Source organism: Amblyraja radiata, chromosome 13 (genome assembly GCF_010909765.2).
Source record: "Amblyraja radiata isolate CabotCenter1 chromosome 13, sAmbRad1.1.pri, whole genome shotgun sequence".
In the NCBI taxonomy this organism is placed as follows: domain Eukaryota; kingdom Metazoa; phylum Chordata; class Chondrichthyes; order Rajiformes; family Rajidae; genus Amblyraja; species Amblyraja radiata.
In genome coordinates, this window is record NC_045968.1 from 19,350,433 (window position 1) to 19,374,972 (window position 24,540).

General features: G+C 42.0%; 1 protein-coding gene across 1 annotated transcript in view; it reads right to left on the reverse strand.

Annotated features, from left to right (window-relative positions):
• pccb (propionyl-CoA carboxylase subunit beta) overlaps window positions 1–24,540 on the reverse strand; it is a 40,628-nt gene that overhangs the window by 12,407 nt on the left and 3,681 nt on the right. The window contains exons 2-7 of the mRNA XM_033031393.1: window positions 20,179–20,298; window positions 18,214–18,282; window positions 16,564–16,620; window positions 15,636–15,749; window positions 14,020–14,130; window positions 8,089–8,197 (exon numbers count right to left, since the gene is read on the reverse strand). Coding sequence (XP_032887284.1) covers window positions 8,089–8,197; window positions 14,020–14,130; window positions 15,636–15,749; window positions 16,564–16,620; window positions 18,214–18,282; window positions 20,179–20,298 — 580 coding nt within the window. The remainder of the gene's footprint in view (window positions 1–8,088; window positions 8,198–14,019; window positions 14,131–15,635; window positions 15,750–16,563; window positions 16,621–18,213; window positions 18,283–20,178; window positions 20,299–24,540) is intronic.

Genomic DNA, 24,540 nt, shown 5'->3' on the forward strand with positions numbered 1-24,540 from the left:
ACATGTAAATTAAGTGCAGAATGTAGTAATGTCATGTGATCTAGATAGTGAGAACAGTTGCAGAACAGGCTATTAAATTAGAAAAAGAAAAAAAGAAAATTAGAGCACATGGTATTGGTTGTTGACGTGGATAGAAAATTGGTTGGCAGACAGGAAGCAAAGTGTAGGAGTGAACGGGCCCTTTCCAGAATGGCAGGCAGTGGCGAGTGGAGTGCTGCAAGGCTCGGTGTTGGGGCCGCAACTGTTTACCATATATATTAATGATTTGGAAGAGGGAGTTAGGAGCAACACTAGCAAGTTTGGGGATGACACAAAGCTAGGTGGCAGTGTGAACTGTGATGAGGTTGTTAGGAGGTTGCAGGGTGACCTGGACAGGTTGAGTGAGTGGGCAGATGCGTGGCAGATGCAGTATAATATAGATAAATGTGAGGTTATCGCTTTGGCGGCAAAAACAAGGGGGCAGATTATTATCTCAAAAGGGTTAGATTAGGTAAGGGGGAGGTGCAGCGAGACTTGGGTGTCCTTGTACACCAGTCACTGGAAGTTGGCGTGCAGGTACAGCAGGCAAGTGAAGAAAGCTAATGGAATGTTGGCCTTCATAACAAGAGGATTTCAGTATAGGAGTAAAGAGGTTCTTCTGCAGTTGTATATGGCTCTGGTAAGACCACATCTGGAGTATTGTGTAGTTTTGGTCTCCTAATTTGACGAAGGACATCCTTGTGATTGAGGCAGTGCAGCATTGGTACACGAGATTGATCCCTGTGATGACGGGACTGTCATATGAGGAAAGATTGAAAAGACTAGGCTTGTATTCACTGGAGTTTAGAAGGATGAGGGGGATCTTATAGAAACATATAAAATTATAAAAGGACTGGACAAGCTAGATGCAGGAAAAATGGTCCCTGAAAATGAGTCTGAAGAAGAGTTTCGGCCCGAAATGTTGCCTATTTCCTTCGCGCCATAGATGCTGCCGCACCCGCTGAGTTTCTCCAGCATTTTTGTCTACCTTCAACTTTCCAGCATCTGCAGTTCCTTCTTAAACAAAATGTTCCCAATGTTGGGCGAGTCCAGAACCAGGGGCCACACTCTTAGAATAAAGGGGAGGCCATTTAAGACTGAGGTGAGAAAAAACCTTTTCACCCAGAGTTGTTAATTTGTGGACTTCTCTGCCACAGAGGGCAGTGGAGGCCAAATCACTGGATGGATTTAAGAGAGAGTTAGATAGAGCTCTAGGGGCTAGTGGAATCAAGGGATTATAGGGAGAAGGCAGGCACAGGTTATTGATTGGGGACGATCAGCCATGATCACAATGAATGGCTGGCTCGAAGGGCCGAATGGCCTCCTCCTGCACCTATTTTCTATGTTTCTAATGAGAAGCCTGTAGAACCCTGTACAGGTGCACAACCTTTTATCCGAAGATCCAAATAACGAAAACCTCCGAATAGCGGCCATTTTTTCGGTCCTTGAAGAAAGGTCCTTGAAAACGTTCACCGAGGGCGGCCCGCAGAGGTGACAGCGGAACCTCCAGTCGGTCCTCGAAGAAAGGGGAACTAAATCCCCATTCATAAAAGAGAAGGTGAGGGTATATTGCGCGGGAGGGTTAATAATTGACAATATGCTGCTGCCTGCCCGCCGAGTTAAAAAGTTCCCACGGTAGACTCACGATACACAGTGTTTCGTGAGTCTTGCGTGGGAACTTTTTAACTCAGCGGGGCAGGCAGCAGCAGATTGTCGCTCCCTTCAGTTTCACCCCACCTACACCCCTCTGCTTCCCGGCCATGTGTGTGACCCCTTCCCTCCCCTCTCCAGCTCCCCGCCCATTGCACCGGCGCGGGGGCTTTGCACTGTCACCGGAGACGTCAGGACCAACGGGACACCGACCCCCAGGCCCACCGCAAGCACGGAGATCCCAGAGACCCACAGCCAGCAGCAGCCCAGCCCCGTTCCAACTCCAGAGGAAAACTGCAAACTGGCCGGAGACGTCAGGACCACCAGAAGCCGTTCCCCGAGCTGCGCCCCCTCATCGGGACACCGACCCCCAGGCCCACTGCAAGCACGGAGATCCCACAGACCCGCAGCCAACAGCAGCCCAGCCCAGCCCCGCTCCAACTACAGAGGAACCTGGGTTGCGGATGACGGGGCGCAGCTCGGGGCGTCGTAGGAGCCCATCGGGGAGCGGGTTCCTGTTGGTCTTGACGTCTCCGGCCACCTGCCATCCTCCGGGAACCGTACCGCCCTTGCAGGAGAGTGGGGTTGTTTGCAGTTGCAGAGGGAGGGGGCAAGGGCGGTACAGTTTCCAGTCTCAGCTCCAGTCCAGGGGGGTGGCCGGAGACGTCAGGAGCAACGGGACACCGACCCCCAGGCCCACTGCAAGCACGGAGATCCCAGAGACCCACAGCCAGCAGCAACTCCAGCCCAGCCCCGCTCCAACTCCAGAGGAACACGTAGGGGCAGAAGCTGATGGTGTGCAAGGTACGTCTTGTTCTTGGGGTGGCTGATGAGGGGGCGCAGCTCGGGCTGTGGGCAAACTGCCACTTGTCGCCGTAGCGGCCCATTGGGGAGCGGATTCCTCTGTAGTTGGAGGGGGAGGGGGGTATTGTGCTGTTTGATCGCCCCCTGCTATCCCAGGGACAGGGAGACACAGCGGCTTTTTAGACTGGTGGGCAATCACTTCCAAAGTTCTGCCCACACAGTCAGTACACCTCTCCTACACTGCATTTCATACAAACATTTATTCTGCAAGAAAAGACGTTGAAGACTCAAACTCGCGACCGAGTTTACTGCCGGGATCAAGGCGCAAACTCGCGACCTTGCGGATATGAGCCGAGCACTCTACCACTGAGCCAGCCATTAAAATCTACGCTAAAAAAATTCCATTCCGAAGACCGACAAATTCTGAATTACGAAAAGTGTCTGGTCCCAAGGCTTTCGGATAAAAGGTTGTGCACCTGTACTAGTAAAAGAGAACTACGACACAAATTGCTGTCTCCGTTCTTTATCTTGAAGATAGACCACAAGGCAACACAAAACATAACATTACCTTTGGTCAAAGAAAGTACAACACAGAATCTATAATATTTCATAAGGATTATTTTTGGAAATTATATCATGTTGCTGAAGTTTTATTGTAGTGCAATATTATTCTAATCTAATCAATTACAACAAAGCGGAAAGAAAGTTGATCCAGCAATCTTCGTGTACAAGCATCTTTAAAATTACCAGCTGATGAGAGGCATGTTGTACATTCTCGGTCATAGACAATTCTTACGAATGACCTGTAACAATACTTTCATCTCAATTTATTAGGTCACTGCATCTTCTAGCCAAGTTTGAATGAAATCCTTTGTGCATATGGGCGGCTACGGTGGCACAGCGGTAGAGTTGCTGCCTTACAGCACTTGCTGTGCCAGAGACTACTGGTGCAGTCTGTACTGAGTTTGTACATTCTCCCCGTGACCGCGTGGGTTTTCTCCGAGAACTTCGGTTTCCCCCCACACTCCAAAGACATAGGGGTATGTAGGTTAATTGGCTTGGTGTATGCGTACATTGTTCCTAGTGTGAGTAGGATAGTGTTAATGTAAGGGATCGTTGGTCGGTGCGGACTCGGTGGGCCGAAGGGCCTGTTTCTGCGCTGTATCTCCAAACTAAAAAATACTGGAGTTGTCCTTCTGGCCAACATAATAAATCACAGCAGCCACGTAGCAGTTTCTATATTTGAAGGAGGACTATCTTAAAATGAAGTGATGAAGCATCAAAGGTTGGTCAGCAATGGAAAATGTCAGCTTCAAAATATTTATTAACAACATACAGTGGAATTTTAACTATATTCTCTATTATTAATTGAAAAACTGACCAGAGAGAGTTTACTATTGATAAACTAAACCTTCTGCACCAGCATTGACACCAATTACAGGGTAGTGACAGTGAAATTGTTCAGTCTTTATAATGCCATTTTTATTTCAGCTCCAACTTAAAGGCTTTGTGTCACCACATCAAGTTTTAAAAACTCTAGCTCAATTTTCTCCTTCTCATTAGATTTTTGAAGTTTGTTATAATTGTTGGCTAACTGGGAGCCCAGCTTACAAGTGGAGTTGTAACACGCTGAATATGCACAGAAATTCACAATATAAACAAGGAGTCAGAACTTGATCAAGCCAAACCAACCATTTCCCAGCCAAATTGAAACATTGCAACACCTTGTGACTGTAACAGAGCACAGACGTGCTGCAATAAGAACGCTGGAGCAGAAGTAGGTCATTTGGGGTGTCGGATCATGGCTTCAGTTGCTCTTCTCTGATAAGCTTCCCATTACCCTCCCCCGATCTTGCAAAAACAATTTTACTTCCTCTTTAAATGGTCCCTAATAATCTAGTCTCCACAACCTCATGCACAGACAATTTGCGAGATCACCACCCTCAGAAGAAATCCCCGTGCATCTGTTTTTAGATTTTGTCCTAATCTAGTAATTATGTCCCTTTATTCAAGATTCTCTCACCCATGAAAACAATGACATCCACGCTGCCAAACCATGTCAGGTCCTAGCATGTTTCAATAATGGTACAAATGTTAATATTAAAATAAACAAGTGTTATACAGACTACAGGCCCAAATGGTACTAACCTAAAGATCATTGAGCATGTACTATGCAAGTCTCTTCTTCTTTTGCTTATTAGTGTATTGGCTGCTTCCCAATACAACTCAATTAGTTTTATCTTAAGTAATAATTAAGATAAATTATTATTAGAAAACCACTGTGCTCACTTAGAGAGTGCATCTTCAGGAGCACTGTCAAGACAGAAAATGCTGGAAATATTCAGGTCAGGCAGCATCTGTGGAGAGAGAAGCAGGATTAGCATTTCAGGTCAATGACCTGTCATTATGTTTCTCTCTCCACAGATACTATTGACATGCAGAGTTTGTACAGCATTTTGTGTTTATGTTTCAGCTGTCGAGCATCTGCAGTTTCTTGCTTCTAGTAAAGGCCAGGCCATGCTTTACTAATTAAAATATTTTTCTTTTTTAAACAAGCTATTAATTGATGAAGGTTACCTATGAAGCACATTCCATCTGATCATTCACAATCCTTGATAAGGTGTTTCAAATTAGTTATACTGCATGACAAAACACAGATTTAACTGCTACACTGCAATAAGAACTGACTTAATGTCCCCAGGCAATAAATTGTCAATTAAATGTAATCTGCTTGGAGAAAAGTTACCAACATCATGGTTTTTCCCTTTTACTGTCTTCATTACTGGTCTAAATGTAGGTTTTGGGAGAGAGAATATACAAGCTTGCATGTGATAAATCTACCAATCAAGCTGCACTGCTGCAACTACAGCTGATGTCCCACGGGATCACAACTACTTGCTAAGTGGATTTTTTAAACTTAAAAAAAACATAGTTGTAGATTTGGATAGATCTAAGAGAATCCATGAGGGAACTATTGAAGTTTAATCGTGAAAAATAATCTTAGAAAATGATAACAAAATGGAAGGCCGCTGTGTTTGTGTTGACCCAATCTGAATTTTGGGTGTAATTTTATTAGTTACTGTATATCACAGGCATATCAAAGATCTTTTTAAAGGCAAATTTCCTATGTACACCATATTTTCAGAGAACGAGTTCAAGGCCTCCAATATACAGCGAGTCTAAAACCTTTTCAACTTTATTCTTGATATTCTAACAATTATTTTAAATCTATGCTCCTGATAACTAACATTTATGCCAATAGAAATAATCCCTTCCTATTAACCACTATCATGTGGAAACTTGCCAAAAGTATTTTTGAAGTAGACGTGGAACTACATTATATTTATCACCCTCATCGTCCCTTTTTGAAAGTCTCCTGAAGCAATTCTATCACATTTGTCGTATTGTTTTACCAAATGATCTACCATTAATAATTATTTCCTGGTTCTTGTGCAAATCCTACTTTTCTAGATGATTAATACTTTACTCAGAATTTAATTTACCCCCCTTCCTGAAATTAAGTGATAAAACATAATTTAACCAGTCCTAATACCATCCTCCTGCAAATCCCAGAACATGTTATTTGCGTAGGCACAGGAAACCTCAGATGCTAGAATCTGTCACAAAAGGTGGGCAGCTGAAGGAAGTCAGTGGACTAGGCAGCATCTGAGGAAGGAAATAGCCAGTCGACATTTCAATCATCTCAAAGGGATTTGTGCAAATATTTACAACAGTAAATATTTACATTCCTCAATTTAATGAATATGAATTAATTCATAATCTGTACTTAAATCCAGGTGAATAGCTTCTTCATACACAAATATCGCTTTGAAATGAGCAGCACCCAAAGATGGGAAAACAAAAATAACAACAATACACGTGAAATAAATGGCAACCATTAATCCAGCACACTTAAAAAGTAGAAATACTGATACTGATCACTAGAGCCAGGATGTCTAGGCACTAAAAATCGCTGAAATAGGCAGGCAAAAAGGCATAATAAAATTACAAAAAAGGCACAAAAGGCGTTCATAGACAAAAAAGGCATTTATTTCCACCACCAAACTAGGGTTAAAAATGATAATTATAAAGGTATGCTACATTAAATGACCAAAGTTGCCTGGTTGCACATAACTACCAGCATTTTTTCAAATTATCTGGTGTTAAACTATGCTGTCTGTCAGACAGAATATGCTACAGTTGTTTTCTACCCCAGCTAAGGTCACTGGTGCATACCTGAAACAAGCTACAAACTCTACATTCATGTTCATATCTTGTGCATTACAACTACCTTTGAGAACTTTAGCTGTGTTTTGTATTTCTTCAAGATCTTTGTTAGCTAAAATCACCCTCTCACATTTTCCTTGAATGTCTTCACCTACATCGCCAGGAACTTTAAGTACAAAGTACAGCAAGTGAAGATGTAAACAACTGAGCAATAGTTTAGCTCTTTGACTTCTGCAATACTTTCGATGTCAAGAAATACTCCTTTGATGGTTGACCTGCCTCCAGTGTACCAATGACCACACTGGCAACAAATCTCCCCACAGCATCAGTTATCTCGTCTATTGAGATCCATATTTTGTTGCATGCAACTTCATCTCTAATTTTCTGCACAATGTTGAAGTTGCTGTCAACATAATTTTTCCGTAATGATGACTCGCTTGGTATATGCTCCTCTGTGTACTTCCCTAAAAAACCTCTGGGAGATTTGTTTTCCAATTTCCACAGTGGAATTCCAGAATCAATGAATGCGTTGCACAGATCACTTGAAAACTCAGATTTGCGATTGGAGCCAGCAGTAAATGTTGGGAGGAGACAAGCTTGCGTATTTCCTACCTTCTGTTTCTCTGCCACCAACTTGTGTTTAGCTGTCTGTACATGCATGGAGATGAAATATTTCTTCTCATGATTCACTGCTTTCTCACATGCGTTGCAAAACAGCGCACAGTTGTCTGTAGAGAATATATCACTCCCGTACCCTCTCACCAAATCGTTCAGTTTTTTTACAAGGCGTTGACTTGACTTTAGGCATTTTGACACTTGCAAGGGTAGATCCTACAGGAGTGGGGATGCAGACCTCGACAGGCAGGCCAAGTACAAGCTAAGAGGAGGAATCAGAGCTGCCAAGGAAAGGTACTCTGAGAAGTTGAGGAGCAAGTTCTCAGCAAATGACTCGTCTTCAGTGTGGAAGGGCTTGCAAGAAATCACAAGCTACAAGAGGAAAACCCCCCCGCTCCTTGGACAATCGTCAGCTGACCAACGACCTGAACGAGTGCTACTGCAGTTCGAATAAACAGAAACTTAACCCTGGTAACCCCAACCAACACTTCACACCTACTTAAAGCATGACTCCAGTTTGCAAAGACTGGACCCTTTCCCACGCACCCCTCTCCAATCACCACTTAACACCCACTTACAGCCGGGTTTCGCCCCGGTGGTGTAAATTTTCTTGTAAGTTACGTTAAAACGGCAAAAAAGTCTGATTTAGGCACTCAATCGTGAAAAAGGCATTATCTTCCTGAAATAATCAAAAAAAGGCACATGGCATTTATGGCAAAATCCTGGCTCTACTGATCACTCAATAACATTCTCACTCTCTAAAAGTCATGTCACCTGAAACTGCAGTGTGGGTTTTTGCACCACCAAGGTCTTCCTGAGTCACATCCTCATTGGTAACAGATTTCACCACATCTGGGCCAGTAATGAATAAGTAAGAAGTACCCTGCAAACCACAACATTGATCTAATCAGAATCAAATCAAAGCAGCACAAATAAATGAGCATTTTTTGAAAAAGACCGTTACTAACTACAAAGATCATAGTATATTTTGCTTTGTTTTAAACCAAATGCTTATTTAGCAATATGACAAAACTGAAAAACAAAAAAACTCAAAACAGCATGCTAGCATTTGTGGAAATCAGTACTGTAAAAATTAGGAGCCTCTAAGTAAAGAGCTGAATGGACTACTTCATTAATGCTGATCAGAGCCAGAAATAATCTCAGATTCTGTTTCTGCTTCAAAACAAATAACAAACCAAAACCCAAAACATGCATTTTCACAAAGTGCTTCTGATTTCCTAAATGCTACTTGTCTTTAAAATTCATGAGACCGTGGTAGGCACAAGCAAGCAAGATGTCAAAACTTCAGAAACATATGCAAAAATTCTTCAATACAGGTTTGATGTCTGTAGGGCACGAAAGACACACATTACAAGATGATCTTCCAGTCACGCCTATGCCATGCATTTCTTTTTTCCAGAAGCTGCATAGGGAGCTCTGACTTGCAGGCCAATGGAGAAAAATGTCTCGACGATGTTTTTATAATCCAACATGGTGAGGATCTACATCTTGGATTTTTTTTTAGAAGTCAGTAAGTGGCAGAGTAAATATCAATCAGTGACTTTAGCCAAGCTGACAAAGGCCATCCAGTGGTTTTGAGAAGGGAATTAGTCCCAGAAGCATTGGCTTACTCATGAATTTGTACCCTGCCCTTGAGAGACTGAATAGGCCCAGATCTTAAAAAAAGTTTGAAGACACACTTCTGGCAAGCAGCATGTCAGCCTGCAAAGGTCTCAACATCCTCTTCTACAGAGAGAAAAAGGAAAAAGAACAAATATCAGAAAGTATACCCATGTTCTTGCTAAAAATCAACCAGATGTTGGTGGAGCAATTGCTTCCAATCAACAACTGGGGATCCAATTCAACTAAATCAGGAAGAGCTGCCCTCTCTCTCCAATCTTAGTCATCTGCTCCATCGAGTCTATTATCATTCCCATTAGGAATAATATCGATATCCAATGGACTACCTCGAGCAGTGCAGACACATAGGTGGGGATTTCCCCATGCATGGATAATGTCACAGACTTTTGTTCTAACAGACTTTTGTTCTAACCATCATAAGGTCAAAAGGAATAAGAGTAGGATTAGGCCATTCGGCTCATCAAGTCTACTCCACCATTCAATCATGGGTGATCCATCACTCCTTCCTAACCCCATTCTCCTACTTTCTCCCCATAACCTCGGACACCTGTACTATCTGACAGTCCATAGGCTCGTGGGTAGCTGTGACTGTGGAGGCAAGATCGAACTGGAGCAAAGTGAGAACACATTATTTTTGATCTAATCCTTTGGTATCTGAAGATAATCAGAATCTGGCTTGGGGCACTAAAAACTATGAAGGTTGAGATAGCTGGTAGCACATTTATAGGATCGGTGATAAATTATAAGATATTGTGGTATTGGTCAATGCCATGCTCTACACCAGTGGTCATTCTATTGCATGGTGCACCAGAAGCTAAATAGCTTTCTGGTAAGCAAACAAAAAGGTTCCATGTGTGATCCACTTTGAGCAGGGTGGGTTTGACCAGACACAACATGCCCGCAAGTTTGATCACACCCTCTAACTTCTCTCAGCTGGTGAAGTATCTGAAGGGGAATCCCTTCAGTCACAATGTAGTTGGAGAATTTGGCAGCATACAACTTGCTTACAGTCCTCAAGGCAGCAAATCCAATTAGACATTTCACTCAATCAGACTGACGGCACCATTTTGCAAAATGCCTCATCATCAGTATGCTGTAGATAGAAACAGGATTGCCCTCCAAATAGACTTGGAACTTCATATCCATTGTTAGTCCTCAAAACTGAAGGTTGTATGAAATCATAACCAACCTCTATCTGGCATACAAAGTGTTGGGAGAGGACATGTTTGTGTCTCTTCCACTACAGATTGGTGACAGTGACACATATCAGTACCTCTTCAGGGATCCTATCTGATGGTTATTGTTGGAGTGAGAGGTTACAGTGCAATACCTACCATCTAAACCTGTTTTGCACACAATGTGCAAGAGGATATAGTGAATGTGGCATGTTAAGTAAAAGGATTGCTGTATGTACAATACTAATCATAAGGAATAGGAGTAGAATTAGGCCATCTGGCCCAACAAGTCTACTCTGCCGTTCAATCATGGCTGACCTATCTCTCCCTCCTAACCCCATTCTCCTGTCTTCTCCCCATAACCTGAACCTGTGCTAATCAAGAATCTATCTATCTCTGCCTTAAAAATACCCACTGACTTGACCTCCACAGCCTTCTGTGGCAAAGAATTACACAGATTCACCACCCTTTGACTAAATACATTTCTCCTCATCTCCTTCCTAAAAGAACACCCTTTGATTTTGAGTCCTAGATTCTCCAACTAGTGGAAACATCCACTCCATCCAAGCCTTTCACTATTCTGTATGTTTCAACGAGAACCCCCTCATTCTTCTAAACTCCAGCGAGTACAGGCCCAGTGCCGATAAACGCTCATCATAAGTTAACCTACTCATTCCTAGGATAATTCTTGTAAACCTCATCTGGACCCTCTCCAGAGCCAGCACATCCTTCCTCAGATATGGTGCCCATAATTGCTCACAATATTCCAAATGCGGCCTTATAGAGCCTCAACATTACATCCCTGTTTTTGTATATAGCCCTCTTGAAATAAATGCTAGCATTGAGTTTGCTTTCTTTACTACCAATTCGACTTACAGATTAACTTTTTGGGAATCCTGCACCAGCACTCCCAAGTCCCTTTGCACTTCCGATTTCTGGATTCTCGCCCCATTTAGAAAATAGTCTACGCCTTTATTCCTACTACCAAAATGCATTACTCCACACTTTGCGACACTATATTCCATCTGCCACTTCTCTGCAAACTCTCCCAACCTGTACCTCCACGTATTTTCGTATCATAGAAAATAGGTGCAGGAGTAGGCCATTCGGCCCTTCGAGCCTGATCATGGTTCAATATGCTGGCTGATCATCCAACTCAGTATCCTGTACCTCCATACCCCCTGATCCCTTTAGCCATAAAGGCCACATCTAACTCCCTCTTAAATATAGCCAATGAACTGGCCTCCACTACCTTCTGTGGCAGAGAATTCCAGATATTCACCACTCTCTGTGTGAAAAATGTATTTCTCATCTCGGTCCTAAAAAATTTCCCCCTTATCCTTAGACTGTGACCCCTTGTTCTGGACTTCCCCAACATCGGGAACAATCTTCCTGCATCTAGCCTGTCCAACCCCTTAAGAATTTTGTAAGTTTCTATAAGATCCCCCCTCAATCTTCTAAATTCTAGCGAGTACAAGCCGAGTCTATCCAGTCTTTCTTCATATGAAAGTCCTGACATCCCAGGAAACAGTCTGGTGAACCTTCTCTGTACTCCCTCTATGGCAAGAATGTCTTTCCTCAGATTTGGAGACCAAACCTGTACGCAATACTCCAGGTGTGGTCTCATCAAGACCCTGTACAACTGCAGTAGAACCTCCCTGCTCCTATACTCAAATGCTTTTGCTATGAATGCTAACATACCATTCGCTTTCTTCACTGCCTGCTGCACCTGCATGCCTACTTTCAATGACTGGTGTACCATGACACCCAGGTCTCGTTGCATCTCCCCTTTTCCTAATCGGCCACCTAATCATCTGCAAACTTTGTCACAAAGCCTTCAATCCCCTCGTCCAAATCATTAATAGACAATGTGAAGAGTAGTGGCCCCAGCACTGACCCTAGCGAAACTCCACTCGTCATTGGCAGCCCCTCCTTTATTGCCATCCAGCCAACCTGCTTTCCAGTTTCTGCCCTTTGATACCATGGGCTCTCATCTTCCTAAGCAGCCTAACGTGTGGCATCTTTTCAAAGGCTCTCTGAAAATCTAAGTAAACATCATGTACTGACTGTGCTTTGTCTATCCTATTATTTACTTCTTCAAAGAATTCCAGCAAATTTGTCTAGCAAGACCTCCCCTTCACAAAGCCATGCTGACTTTGGCCTATTTTATCATGAACTTCTAAGTACTCCGTAACCTCATCCTTTATAATGGACTCTTAAATCTTACCAACCACCGAAGTCAGACTAACCGGCCTTTAGTTCCCACTATTCTGCCTTGCTCTCTTTATGTGCAGCGGGGTAACATTGGCAATTTTCCAATCATCTGGGACCACTCCTGACTCGTGATTCATGAAATACCACTATCAATAACTCCACAATCTCTCAAGCCACCTCTTTCAGAACTCTAGGGTGCAGTCCATCCGGTCCAGGTGACTTATCCACCTTCATCCCTTTCAGTTTCCCAAGCACCTTCTCCCTAGTAATAACCACTAACTTCTATCCCCAGACTCTCTTGAATTTCAAGCACATTGTTGGTGCCTTCCACTGTGAAGACTGATGCAAAAAATGTTAATCAACTCCTCTGCCATTTCTTTATTCCCCATTATCACAGCGTCCACTATTGCCTCTTTTTTGCTCTTTATACAACTGAAGAAACACTTGCTATCCTCTTTTATATTATTGGCCAGCTTACCTTCGTATTTCATCTTTTCTCCCCATAAGGAAGGAACTGCAGATGCTAGTTTAAACCAAAGATAGACACAAAAGGCTGGAGTAACTCAGCGAGACAGGCAGCATCTCTGGAGAGAAGGAATACCAGCTCCTCGTTTTCACTCAACAAACAACTAACAATGGCCTGTTTCCTATATCATTATATTTTTGCATATCTTTCATTCATTGTTCTATATCTCTCCACATCATCATTTATATCTCTCGTATCCCTTTCCCGTGACTTTCAGTTTGAAGAAGGGTCTCGACCCAAAATGTCACCCATTCCTTCTCTCCAGAAATACTACCTGTGTCGTTGAGTTACTCCAGCTTTGTGTGTCTATTTTCACTTCATTCATTCCCGCATCTCACCTCTTCAGTTGGACATAAGATACCAGACGATTCAGGAACTGCTCCTTCCCCACTGTTATCAGACGACTGAACAGTTCTCTCATAAGCTAGGGTGCAGTCCCAATCTTCCAACCTACCTCCCTGTAGCCCTTTGACTTCTTTCTAACTATTGCTCTAATACTGTAATTTTATATTCGGCACTCTGGTATATTTCTCTTTGCACTACTTGTGTATGATTTGATTGTATAGCATGCAGACAAAACTTTTCAATGTACCTTGGTTGAATTGACAATAATAAACCACTAAGGTTCATCTCACATTCATTATCAATTGATTTTCTTTTAAGGTACATTTTTCTTGTTACTTAATGAATTTCTACCTTTATAAACTAATAATAGGTATTCATTATCTAGACTATGAACAAGTCTACCTCTCAAAAGGAAATGCCGATGTTTTTAAGACATATACATCATAAAAAATATTCAACACTCTAAATATTTTCTTGAATTAAACGATTTTCTAATCACTTGCCACGTTCAGGCACAGAAAGGAGCCCAAGTGGAGAAACAACAAGTCAAATAGCAAGTTATGAAACATCAGCAATTCAGACTGATGAATTGCACATCCAATATAATGTAATCCTTTGTTGTACATAATTTGTCAGGCAAAACAAATGTTTGTTACATCTCTCAGAATAACTTTTGTGTTCATTTAGCTTGCCTGGAACACATATTGCAACAATGGCCCAATTCCAAATAGGATTTCTTGGTTACAAAGGCAGAACATAAAACAAGGGACTTCTGTAATCGAATCATTAATTAATGTACCTTACCTTTACCATAAATGTAAAGTCAGTTAAGGCAGGTGAATAGACAGCACCACCAGCACAAGGACCCATGATGAGGGAGATCTGGGGAATGACTCCGGAGGTCAATACATTTCTCTGCAAAATATCAAATTCAAATTGTTATTGCAATACAGTAGGAATCTAATGCATAAAGCAAGTTGTTCATCAAAGCAAGATGATAAATCAGCTAACATTCATTAAAACAGCCATCAATATTTGTGGCATGTTTCACCGTTAAAGTTGATCCTTTGTTGATTCTACATCAATCTATAATCTTTATTTTAAATGTACCCAGCAACATACGAAAGGAAGCATATTAGGATGACTGTCTTAATACTACTAAAAGTTTGCATGAAAAGTTCATACTTTTTGATTTATGCAATTTATAAAATTTCAGAGACATAAATGATTGTAGGTCAAAATTCATTAAAATGTAACTGCAATCTAAACATTATTCCAGATACAAGGAACTGCAGAAGCTGATTTACAAAAAGACTGCTGGAGTAACTCAGTGGGTCACACGGCATCGCAGGAAGTGATATTTTGGATTGGGACCTTTCTTCAGATATTGTTCCATGTGGTTGGGTTCCAATTGCCAGCACTGACTTTGTTAAGGGAAACCCTCCTTGCACAAACCTTCACTGACAAACAATATCAGATACAGGCTTTGGCATTCCATCACTTCAAGCTTTTCCCTCTTAACAATTGGATGAGAGTGGCAGGCTAACATTATAAATAAGAATTCAATGTAACTACATTTACATCAGCATAGATAGGCATTGTACTGTGTTGAAAGCAAACTATCTTATAAAGGGTTGATGCTTCTCGCCTAGATCACAAAAGTGGCATACACATTCAGATGAGCAAAGTTCCTTGCTCAAACAAAAATGACACTGTATGACCCAAGGCTCTATGTTGAAACTTGCAAAATATCCTTACTGAACAAAGCTTGTGCTTTGTACTTAATTGCAACATAAGAAATATAAACTCTAGATTACATTATGAAATGCCTGATGTTACTGGGATCATCATCTGGGAGCAAGTAATCCATGGGTCTGAATAAAAGGCTACTATTTTATTATTGATAGGGCAGACAAAACATCATCTGACTGTGGAAATGTCAAATATGTGACGGCACAGCCTCAAGGCGAGAGGGACGAAGTTTAAAGGAGATGCGCGGGGCATGTTTTTTTTATGTAGAGGATGGTGGGGGCAATTCGATAATAGCATTTAAGAGGTTTTTGGACAGACACATGAACATGCTAGGATTGGAGGCATATGGAAGCAAATAAGAGTTGTTTATTTCGGCATCATGTTCAGCACAACCACTGTGGGCCGAAGGGCATGTTCATGTACTGAGCTGTTTTATGTTCTAATTACTCTTTGGTATTTACAACTGATTTAAGTTTTCATTTGCAGGTAAATAAAGTTGTTGTGCATGGAAAAACAGTAAATAAATCACACGGCATTGAAAAGGTTAACAATGTCATATTTTTTCACCCTACCCCATCAGCTTCAAGCAAAACCTGATTAAAAACGCAAAAACTGCATGAAAATTAATGTTCTTGTGTTTGTTTAATTTTACATATTGCAAATCTCACCAGGAAAATATCAGCATAACCAGCCAAGGACTCCACACCTTCCTGAATACGTGCCCCTCCAGAGTCATTCAGACCTATTACTGGGGCTCCCACCAAGAGAGCCTGATCCATTATCTAGAAAATAAATTATATTTGATAAATTAATATCCTTAAAATTGATGTTCCAATGATTACATTTTATTTCATCTGGATTTATGTAATCTAGGTAGCAGGCCATTTCTGTATATCTTTACTGGTTCAATTTTGTATAGTTTGGGAAACCCCAAGTACATAAAACCTTTCAAAACCCACACAGGAGCTGTAACCATGTGGAACCCATGCTGCAATAGCTGTAACCCATGTAACATGCAGCCGCCATTTGCAGCAAATGAATCAAGGTGGTGGTTAGGACAGGAAGGAATGGCAAAACGGGTATCTAAAGAATGAGACCGAAACAATCATACTCTGCCTTAATTTAACTAAAATGTTAGACCATAGAGCAGTTGCATGTTTTGCTTCAAGTGTTAGTGCTCAGTTTAAAAGATAATGATTTGCATAGCACATGTCGCCTGTAGTCTTCTTCTTTCGTGTCCTTATGCTATATAGTGGCTCGCCACTGCTGTACACATCGTTGCGCTATTGGAAAAGCCTTCGATGTTCACAGATATGACAGTCAGTGCCGGTCTTGAAAAAGACCCGTGATGGTGACACTGACTAATATTGCGATCTTGAATCTTTGTGAGTCTTTACAGCTAAGGTGTGAGGGCGCTAATAGCACTAAGATGGTGGTAGAATTAGCAAGTTACATGGAGCATACATGGAACTTGACAGGGGTCGTGATGTGAACGCTTCTACTAAGTAGTTACATGTAGCTTTAGAACATACAGAGTCCTTTCTTGATTAAATGGACTCATTGCAGAATACAACGTCTGGTTGCTTATTGTTTTACCTTACAGATTTTCTGTGCATGAGCTCCTGACAAACTTCCCCCAAAGACTGTAAAGTCCTGCCAAAAAGGAAATAAAATTATTGCATTGTAAATATAAAGTGGAATATACATCAGTTTCTCATAAAACTGGAGTTACATAGCTTTTAAATTTTAATATATCTTGAGGAGCTTTTAAAAGAACTATAGAGAGCCAGAGATGTATGATGGTGGCAGGAATAATGAAGCCAAGAGCCTTGGTAGCTGAATCCCCAGCGGCCGGTAGCAAGCAATTAAACTTGGAAGTGTGCAATAAGATGGAATTAAAAGAACGCATATTTCCAAATTGTGGGACTGGAACAGGTTAGAGAATGGGAAGGAAAAATCGATAGCAAATTTAAAAAAAAAAAAAAAGGGTAAATGTATATCCTTGGGTAGAAACCACAGAAACACGAAGACGACAAGCTAGGAATCAGAATCAAGGGAGAGTATTACCTCAGGCCAATAGGGTACAATACAAAAGACTGTCCAGAGGTACTTTGGAATAGTTGTGTCTGGAGGTGACAACAGCAAAGGTGTGAGAATCAGCAAGTGAACCTAGGCATGGAAATGTTTCAAAGGGACGGTGGGGGGAGAGGGAAATATGATTTTTGCTGATGGCACAGTCAAGGTCTAAAACTCACCCGAGTACTGGAGTGACCCAGTGGGCCCCTTCTTTGGACTTGTTTGGGGAGAGGGGGAAGGAAAGCTGAAAGCGAGGAGGGACAGGGAAGTAATGGCAAGTAATAGGTGGTTATAGCTTGGGAGGAGGGGGGAGGGGGAAGGGAGATATAGGTAGGAGGAAAGTTGGAGGAAAATATTTGGTGGTTACCTACAATTGGAGAATGTAGTGTTCATACTGTTGGGTTGTAAGCTATCCAAGCAGATTACGAGGGGCACTGGTCGTTATATTATATAACCTTGGCAGAAAATAATTCTCTCTCTCTCTCCCTAATAAGCAAAAGAGGCACAAATGCCATTGAAACCCTTGGATTAGGGTCAGGTTGGAGGTATTCCACAAAATATATTTTTGATACTCTCACTTGCAACACCATTTGGCTATATTTGAATGCAAGGTAAAAAGGCAAGATAATGAGTTCAACATCGCAATGTTCCCAGAAAGGGTAATCGCTTTTATTGCATTTCAAATGCAACTAACATTGATTTTAGTTCTCTTCATTATTATTCTTCAGATCAGGTTTCATGCCTCATTCACTCAAATCAAAAAAGGATAACTTTATCATCATGGTTTGAGTTAATGAAAAGTTTGGCAAACTTCTCCATCTTGGAGATCTGAAAAGTATGGGATGAGAACAATTACACTTTCTTCATGACGTTCAGATAAATTACCAGAAAGGAAGCACCCAAAGAGCTTACCACCAGATTACCAGAAGAGAAGAAATGCATTTATTTAGTTTCACAGCCCATTAGCCCACAGCAAATATGCTAGTTTTCCAAAATACACCAAATTATCTGACAGCTAGCCCATGCATACTGCCAGCCTATTTCTAGCATTCGGAACTTGAGGGGAACCAGATCAAATCTACCCTCAAGTGTTTTAGCAAGGTGTAGTAGTAGTTCCAAACACTCTTAATCCTTCCAAGAAAAAGATTTAATGTAGATATATATTATTACCTGGCTGAAGACATAAACAAGTCGCCCATTAATTTGGCCCTGACCAGTCACAACGCTGTCACCAGGAAACTGAAAGAGCCATAAATAAGAATGAACCAATAAGTTAGTGAAAAATCTTTTCAAATACTGTAATAACAGGAATGAAGTTAGGAGTAGAAACAAAAAACTGCAGATGCTGGTTAAGGCACAAAAGGACACAAAGTGCTGGAGTAACTCAGCAGGTCAGGCAGCATCTCTGGACAACATGGTTAGGTGATGTTTTGGGTCGAGATACTTCTTCAGATTCTTGGTCCGGAACTGGGCCTGGAATCTAGGTGAGTTGACGGCCCCAGCCCACGGGCAGCAGGAGTGCATTAAAAGTCGATGGTGGCTGCGGTAGGCAAGGCCTGGAAGAGGTCATAGTAGCTGTGGGGACCGGGGTGGCGTTGGTAGCCCAGCCTGGTGGTGAATGTTGGTAGGTCCAGATTGGGGGTGTCTGGGGTAGGGGTGCGGGCCGAAGGTGATGTTGGTAGCCCGGCCTTCAAGCGGCCAAGAGTTGGTGTCAGCAGCCCGGCCTGCACGCGTCCAGGGTGGCAGTACGGGCCGGGGGTGGCATCAGCAGACCAGCCATAGAGGTCGTGCGATGTCAGCTGCCCGGCTTGGAAGCAGCTGGGAAGGCGGTGTGGGCAGGGGATGGCATTGGCAGCCGAGCCTGGCAGTGAAGGTTACCAGGTCCGGCCTGGAAGTGGCTGGCGTGGTGATCCAGGCCGGAGGGTAGTGTCGGCAGCCTTGCTTGGTGGTGAAGGTAGGTAGGCCTCATCTAGGTGGCTAGGCAGGTGCCAGAATCGATGGTCCCAGCCTCAGAGAGACCGTGGGGCAGTGATTGTTGGTGGTGCATCTCCTGGTGACCCAGAAAGTAACCGATCTATGCTCTCCAGAGGTGCTGCCAGACCTGCTCAGTTACTTCAGCACTTTGTGAGCTTCGTCATTGCACAAGTTTTGATCAAAGACATTGCTTATCATTTTCAATACCTGTCAATTTCAATAACCAGCAGCCTGTGTTTTTAAAGAGACAGTGGTGTTTGATTACTGTGGGGATGCTCCGTCCACTATAATTGAAATTGGTTATGAAGAGGTCTGAAATAACGAGGATTTACTGTACAATACAACCCCCCCCCTCCCACTCAAAGGAAATGCATGTCCGTGTCAGAAAGAGTTAGGCATTACGAACATTTGAACATGATCAAGTTCCTTTATTGCTGTCCTTTCAGAAATAATCAGCATGTTAATCATGATTATTCATAATTCAAGATGTTTACCCAATTCAGTGAATACACAGATCCATAAACATTCTGATTAGATGGTTGAGTTACAATTTCCTCTCAAGAACATTGCATCATATGGCAGTTGTGATTCACAGAAAGATTTCTTCTGCTTATTTGCTAGCACAACACTTTATAGGGACTATTGTAACACTAAATTCATAAATGCAATTCCATCCTGCACTCAAAAGATGTTACGAAATAATTCTTTACGTTACACCAGGTCAAAATCAAGAAAGTACATTAAAAAAATTAAGATGGAAGTAAAACAATTGTGAGTGAAGGTTAGTTTTTCTTCTTCAAATTCCAAGCTTTTACTGGATTATACTCATGCTACGAAAGTCATTTAATCCCACCCCCCCCCCCCCCCCATCTCCATTTGTTTTAAGGTTGAGGAGAATACCTTTTCTACATTTGGCCATTTCAATGTCAACCAGACAGGGAGTACTTCAAACTGACCAGAATATTTGTTCAGAAGTTAACTGGCTCCAAAGAATTCTGGTTAATTTGAAGGACTCTCTATCTGCGAGACATTGGAATCACCAAATGTTGTAAAGGTATGCTACTCAACCTCAAAACAAAAATGTAATGATGGATCGTTGCTCTTGTAAGGACAACCATTACAAAAATATAACTCATGCCATTTCTACACATCGTACCATACCTTATTGTCTTCTGTGCCCATACCAAAATCTGAGCATCTGTGTTCAACAAACTTGTCATATTCTACAAAGGTGTCAGGGTCCAGGAGCAGCTGGATACGTTCCCTGGCAGTCAGCTTCCCCTAAGTAGAGAGTAAACCACAATTAATGTCATTCGTACAGATTAAATTATATTTTCCTCCCCAGAAACATGAATGGGAAGTGGTAAACGGAAACAAAGAATGAATGCATCCAGTGTATTTTCATAAGAACAGCCAAAGTTTCATGTACACTGTGTACACGCTGTCAAGAATTTGGCACCTATTTCAAAGCAGAAATAAAAAAGTTTATTTATTCTGTGGTGTAGCTGGTAACCATATTTACTTTTTGGTTTTAGATACAGCGCGGAAACAGGCCCTTCGACTTACAGAGTCCGTACCGACCAGTGATCCCCGCACACTAACACTATTTTACACATACTAGGGACAATTTCCATTTACACCAAGCCAATTAACCTCCATACCTGTACTCCTTGAGTGTGGGAGGAAACCGAAGATCTCGGGATAAACCCACGCGGTCACGGGGAGAACGAATAAACTCTGTAAGGACTGTACCCATAGTCTGGATTGAACCTGGGTCTCTGGCCCTTTGGCCCACCGAGTCTGCACTGACCAGCGATCCCCGCACACTAACACTATCCTACACACACCGGGGACAATAGTCGAACCCAGATCTCTGGGGCTGTAAAGCAGCAATTCTACCACTGCACCACCATGCCACCCCTGTAGTAACCTTTATTGCATAATCTTTATGGGCTCAATCCTGACCTCAGGTGGTGTCTGTGTAATGTTTGCATATTCCGCTTGTAAGCCCCATGGTTTTCTGCTGGCTTGCTTCCAATTTCCTCCCACATCCTGAAGAGATGCTGGTGGTTTTACGGATAATTGTAAATTACCGCACGATGCAGGTAAGAGGCAAAAAAAAAAACAAGTTTCAGTGGTAGGCATGTGAGAGAGAATGGATTACAGGAAAGCAAGGAATGATGGGATTGCACTGCTGGAACCAGCATGAATCAGATGAGCCAAATGGCCTCTTGATTGTAATTATCACAGCACAGAAGTAGTATTTTACACCCATGCTTAATTGGAATACAATGTTGGTTATACGAGACTTTTGCCCAAACAGTCTGTGACCCATAGCGCTGTGGCCATAGCGCTATGTTTAAACCCCATAGCGCTGCAGCCGACAGGTTTGTTTAAATTTCCATGCGCTAAGCCGACAGCACTCTGTTTAAACCTTTGCACGCTAAACCGGCAGCGCTGTGTGTATCGCTTTGCGTGGCAAGTCTGTAGCGCGGTGTACTGCTTTACACGTCAGTCTATGTCTGATAGCGCTTTGTTCCCAAAGAGGGTGGGGCCTCACTCGGATGCAGTCCCTTGCCATAGGTTATAGTTTGAATTTGGGAGCAGCGCTATTGGCCAGGACTTACCGGAGGCAGAGAGAGGTGTGCTGCTGTAAACCGGACCCCACGCATAACAAAACAAGTATTGTTTTTGTTCTCTCGGCCAATAAAACAGATTTGCCTTTTCCTGTTCTTTTTTTTTTTTTTTCTTTAATTTTTTATTAGAAGTAGACATATTATAAAGTATAGTTGCATATTATAGTAAAAAAACTTTTCATATACATCAGTCATACATTATTAAAATTTTCAATTGTTGATTACTTCTACTTCTAGTGGTTTTTTTTAAAATATAGAAAAAGAGAGAAAGAGAGAGAAAAGTTTTCAAGTTCTACTAGTCAAATCCTTGAACCTGTTCCCTTGTAACAATGTCACATCGATGAAATAAATTAATGAGACAAGAAGACATTATTTTTACCTAGAAAGTGGTGAATCAGAGTTCATGAGGGCTGTAGAGGCTCAATTAGATTATACTCAGGAACCAGCTCATGAGCCACCTCTCTGAACTTCCTGTGGGAATCAGTGAGCGTCTCATGACCATCCTTCTAGTTCTTGCCAGCAACCAGATGGCAACAGTTGTGAGTGCCTATGCCCCTCTGAAGAGGAAGTAAAAGAGACCTTCTACGCCTACTTGGACGAGGCACTGTTTAAAATGTATAGGGTGATTTCACGAAAGGTCACTGGAGCGTAAATCCCCACTCACGTGACCGAAAATTTTAACTGGGGGACAAGCGTCACTTCCGGTACATGTTAGTGGATGGGAAAACACGCACTTTCACACCCGTTAAAAACATCGAAAACGGCCAGGTTTTGAGCTGCAATTTACGGAGCCAGTCGGGGTGACCGTGAGGAACAGCTACCTAAATTTACAGTCCAAAAAAAAAGATAGAAACTAAGGTAAATACAAGAGCAAGCTGAAGGTGTAAAAAAGGCGGAAGTGCTAGCGGACTTTTTTCTTGGAGATTTAAAGATCCAAAATATCGGGAATTATCGCGTTTACTCGCTGCATTTCATCAAAAGTGGCATTATTGACTTTTTTATCTTTATTCATTTGTTATATGAAAAGTATTAAAAGTTAGAAACCCGTCAGTAAAATTGCAAAATCGCCCATGGTTCTCGGGTGGGTTTTAACATGCAAAATAAACACGCTTCTGAAGCTCCATTCACCATTTAAATAATCGTAAACTCTCAATGCGTTTGGAAATCAATTTTACTGAGATGCAAGCTTACGATTATTTAAATGGTAAATGGAGCTTCAGAAGCGTATTCATTTTGCATGTTAAAACCCACCCGAGAACCATGGGCGATTTTGCAATTTTACTGACGGGTTTCTAACTTTTAATACTTTTCATATAACAAATGAATAAAGATAAAAAGTCAATAATGCCACTTTTGATGAAATGCAGCGAGTAAACGCGATAATTCCCGATATTTTGGATCTTTAAAGAAAAAAGTCCGCTAGCACTTCCGCCTTTTTTACACCTTCAGCTCGCTCTTGTATTTACCTTAGTTTCTATCTTTTTTTTGGACTGTAAATTTAGGTAGCTGTTCCTCACGGTCACCCCGACTGGCTCCGTAAATTGCAGCTCAAAACCTGGCCGTTTTCGATGTTTTTAACGGGTGTGAAAGTGCGTGTTTTCCCATCCACTAACATGTACCGGAAGTGACGCTTGTCCCCCAGTTAAAATTTTCGGTCACGTGAGTGGGGATTTACGCTCCAGTGACCTTTCGTGAAATCACCCTATTATTCTTAAAATGCGATCACAACAATGGCAAACAGCATTTGTTGCTATTAGAATCAAGGATTTTTAAATACAAGACCATATCCATGGTCAGGTCTTGGTTCCATTCCAGAGAACTATTCATACTGTAACTCAAACAGTTTGCACAATTGTTGCCTGACCCACGGAGTTCCTCCAACACTGTGTTATACAATGGATATGCATACTCGGGTGTTTGCAGCATACGGGATCTTTCAAAGTGACTGCAGCAGATCTCTCGAATTTTTCTCAATTTGCTGCTTACCACTGCATCAGAAGAGGTGATCCATGAACTGTATATTTCAGCTACGAAACGGGTGTCACCCCTTGCCATTAAGATTACCCACTATTTCTGTCTTCGAACATGTGCAGAAAGCTACAAATTGTATTTGTATGCCACTGAAGGAATCCCATTAATGATCCAGTTCTTTTCATCAACAAGAAACATTTCCAATATCTTTATTATTAGGTGGGCATGGATCATGAACGTCACCTTCACCCTCAAGTGGACTGAACTGCTAGACATATTCAGTAACCAAGCCAGCCTCAACAGATACATGCTGGGGGACTGTGGTTACTCTGGACTACCTTGGTTACTCAGGACTACCTTGGTTACTCACTTTAGTGCAACTTGGAATCATAATAATCGAGCAGATATAATGAGAAACACACAATGACCAGAATTGTTGTTGAAAACAAAAACACCATTGGTCTTCCAAAATGAGAAGCTGCTGCTTACATCAGTTCCAGGATACCCTGCAGAATTATCCAGAGCCAAAGGTCATGATACAGAGCCTAATGAAAAGCAAGAGAAAGACCAGTAATTAGGACTTTCAGTATGTCCCCATTGCCTTGTTTCCCAGATCACATGATAATGCATGTATGAGATGAGACTTCTCAGTTTATTTCTAACAACGAACCCACAACATTATAGCCCGTAGTGCAGCTCCAATGATCGTCTGCATAAATCATGGATTACATCAGAGCACACCAATGATCAGGCAGAGGTACCCAAACAACACATCGCACTCTCACACACTGCTTTGTATGCTACCTGCATGTTCAGTTCAGTTTAGTTTATTATCACGTGTACCAAGCTACAGTGAAAAGCTTTTGTTGTGTGCTAACCAGTCAGCGGAAAGTTAATACATGGTTACAATCAAGCC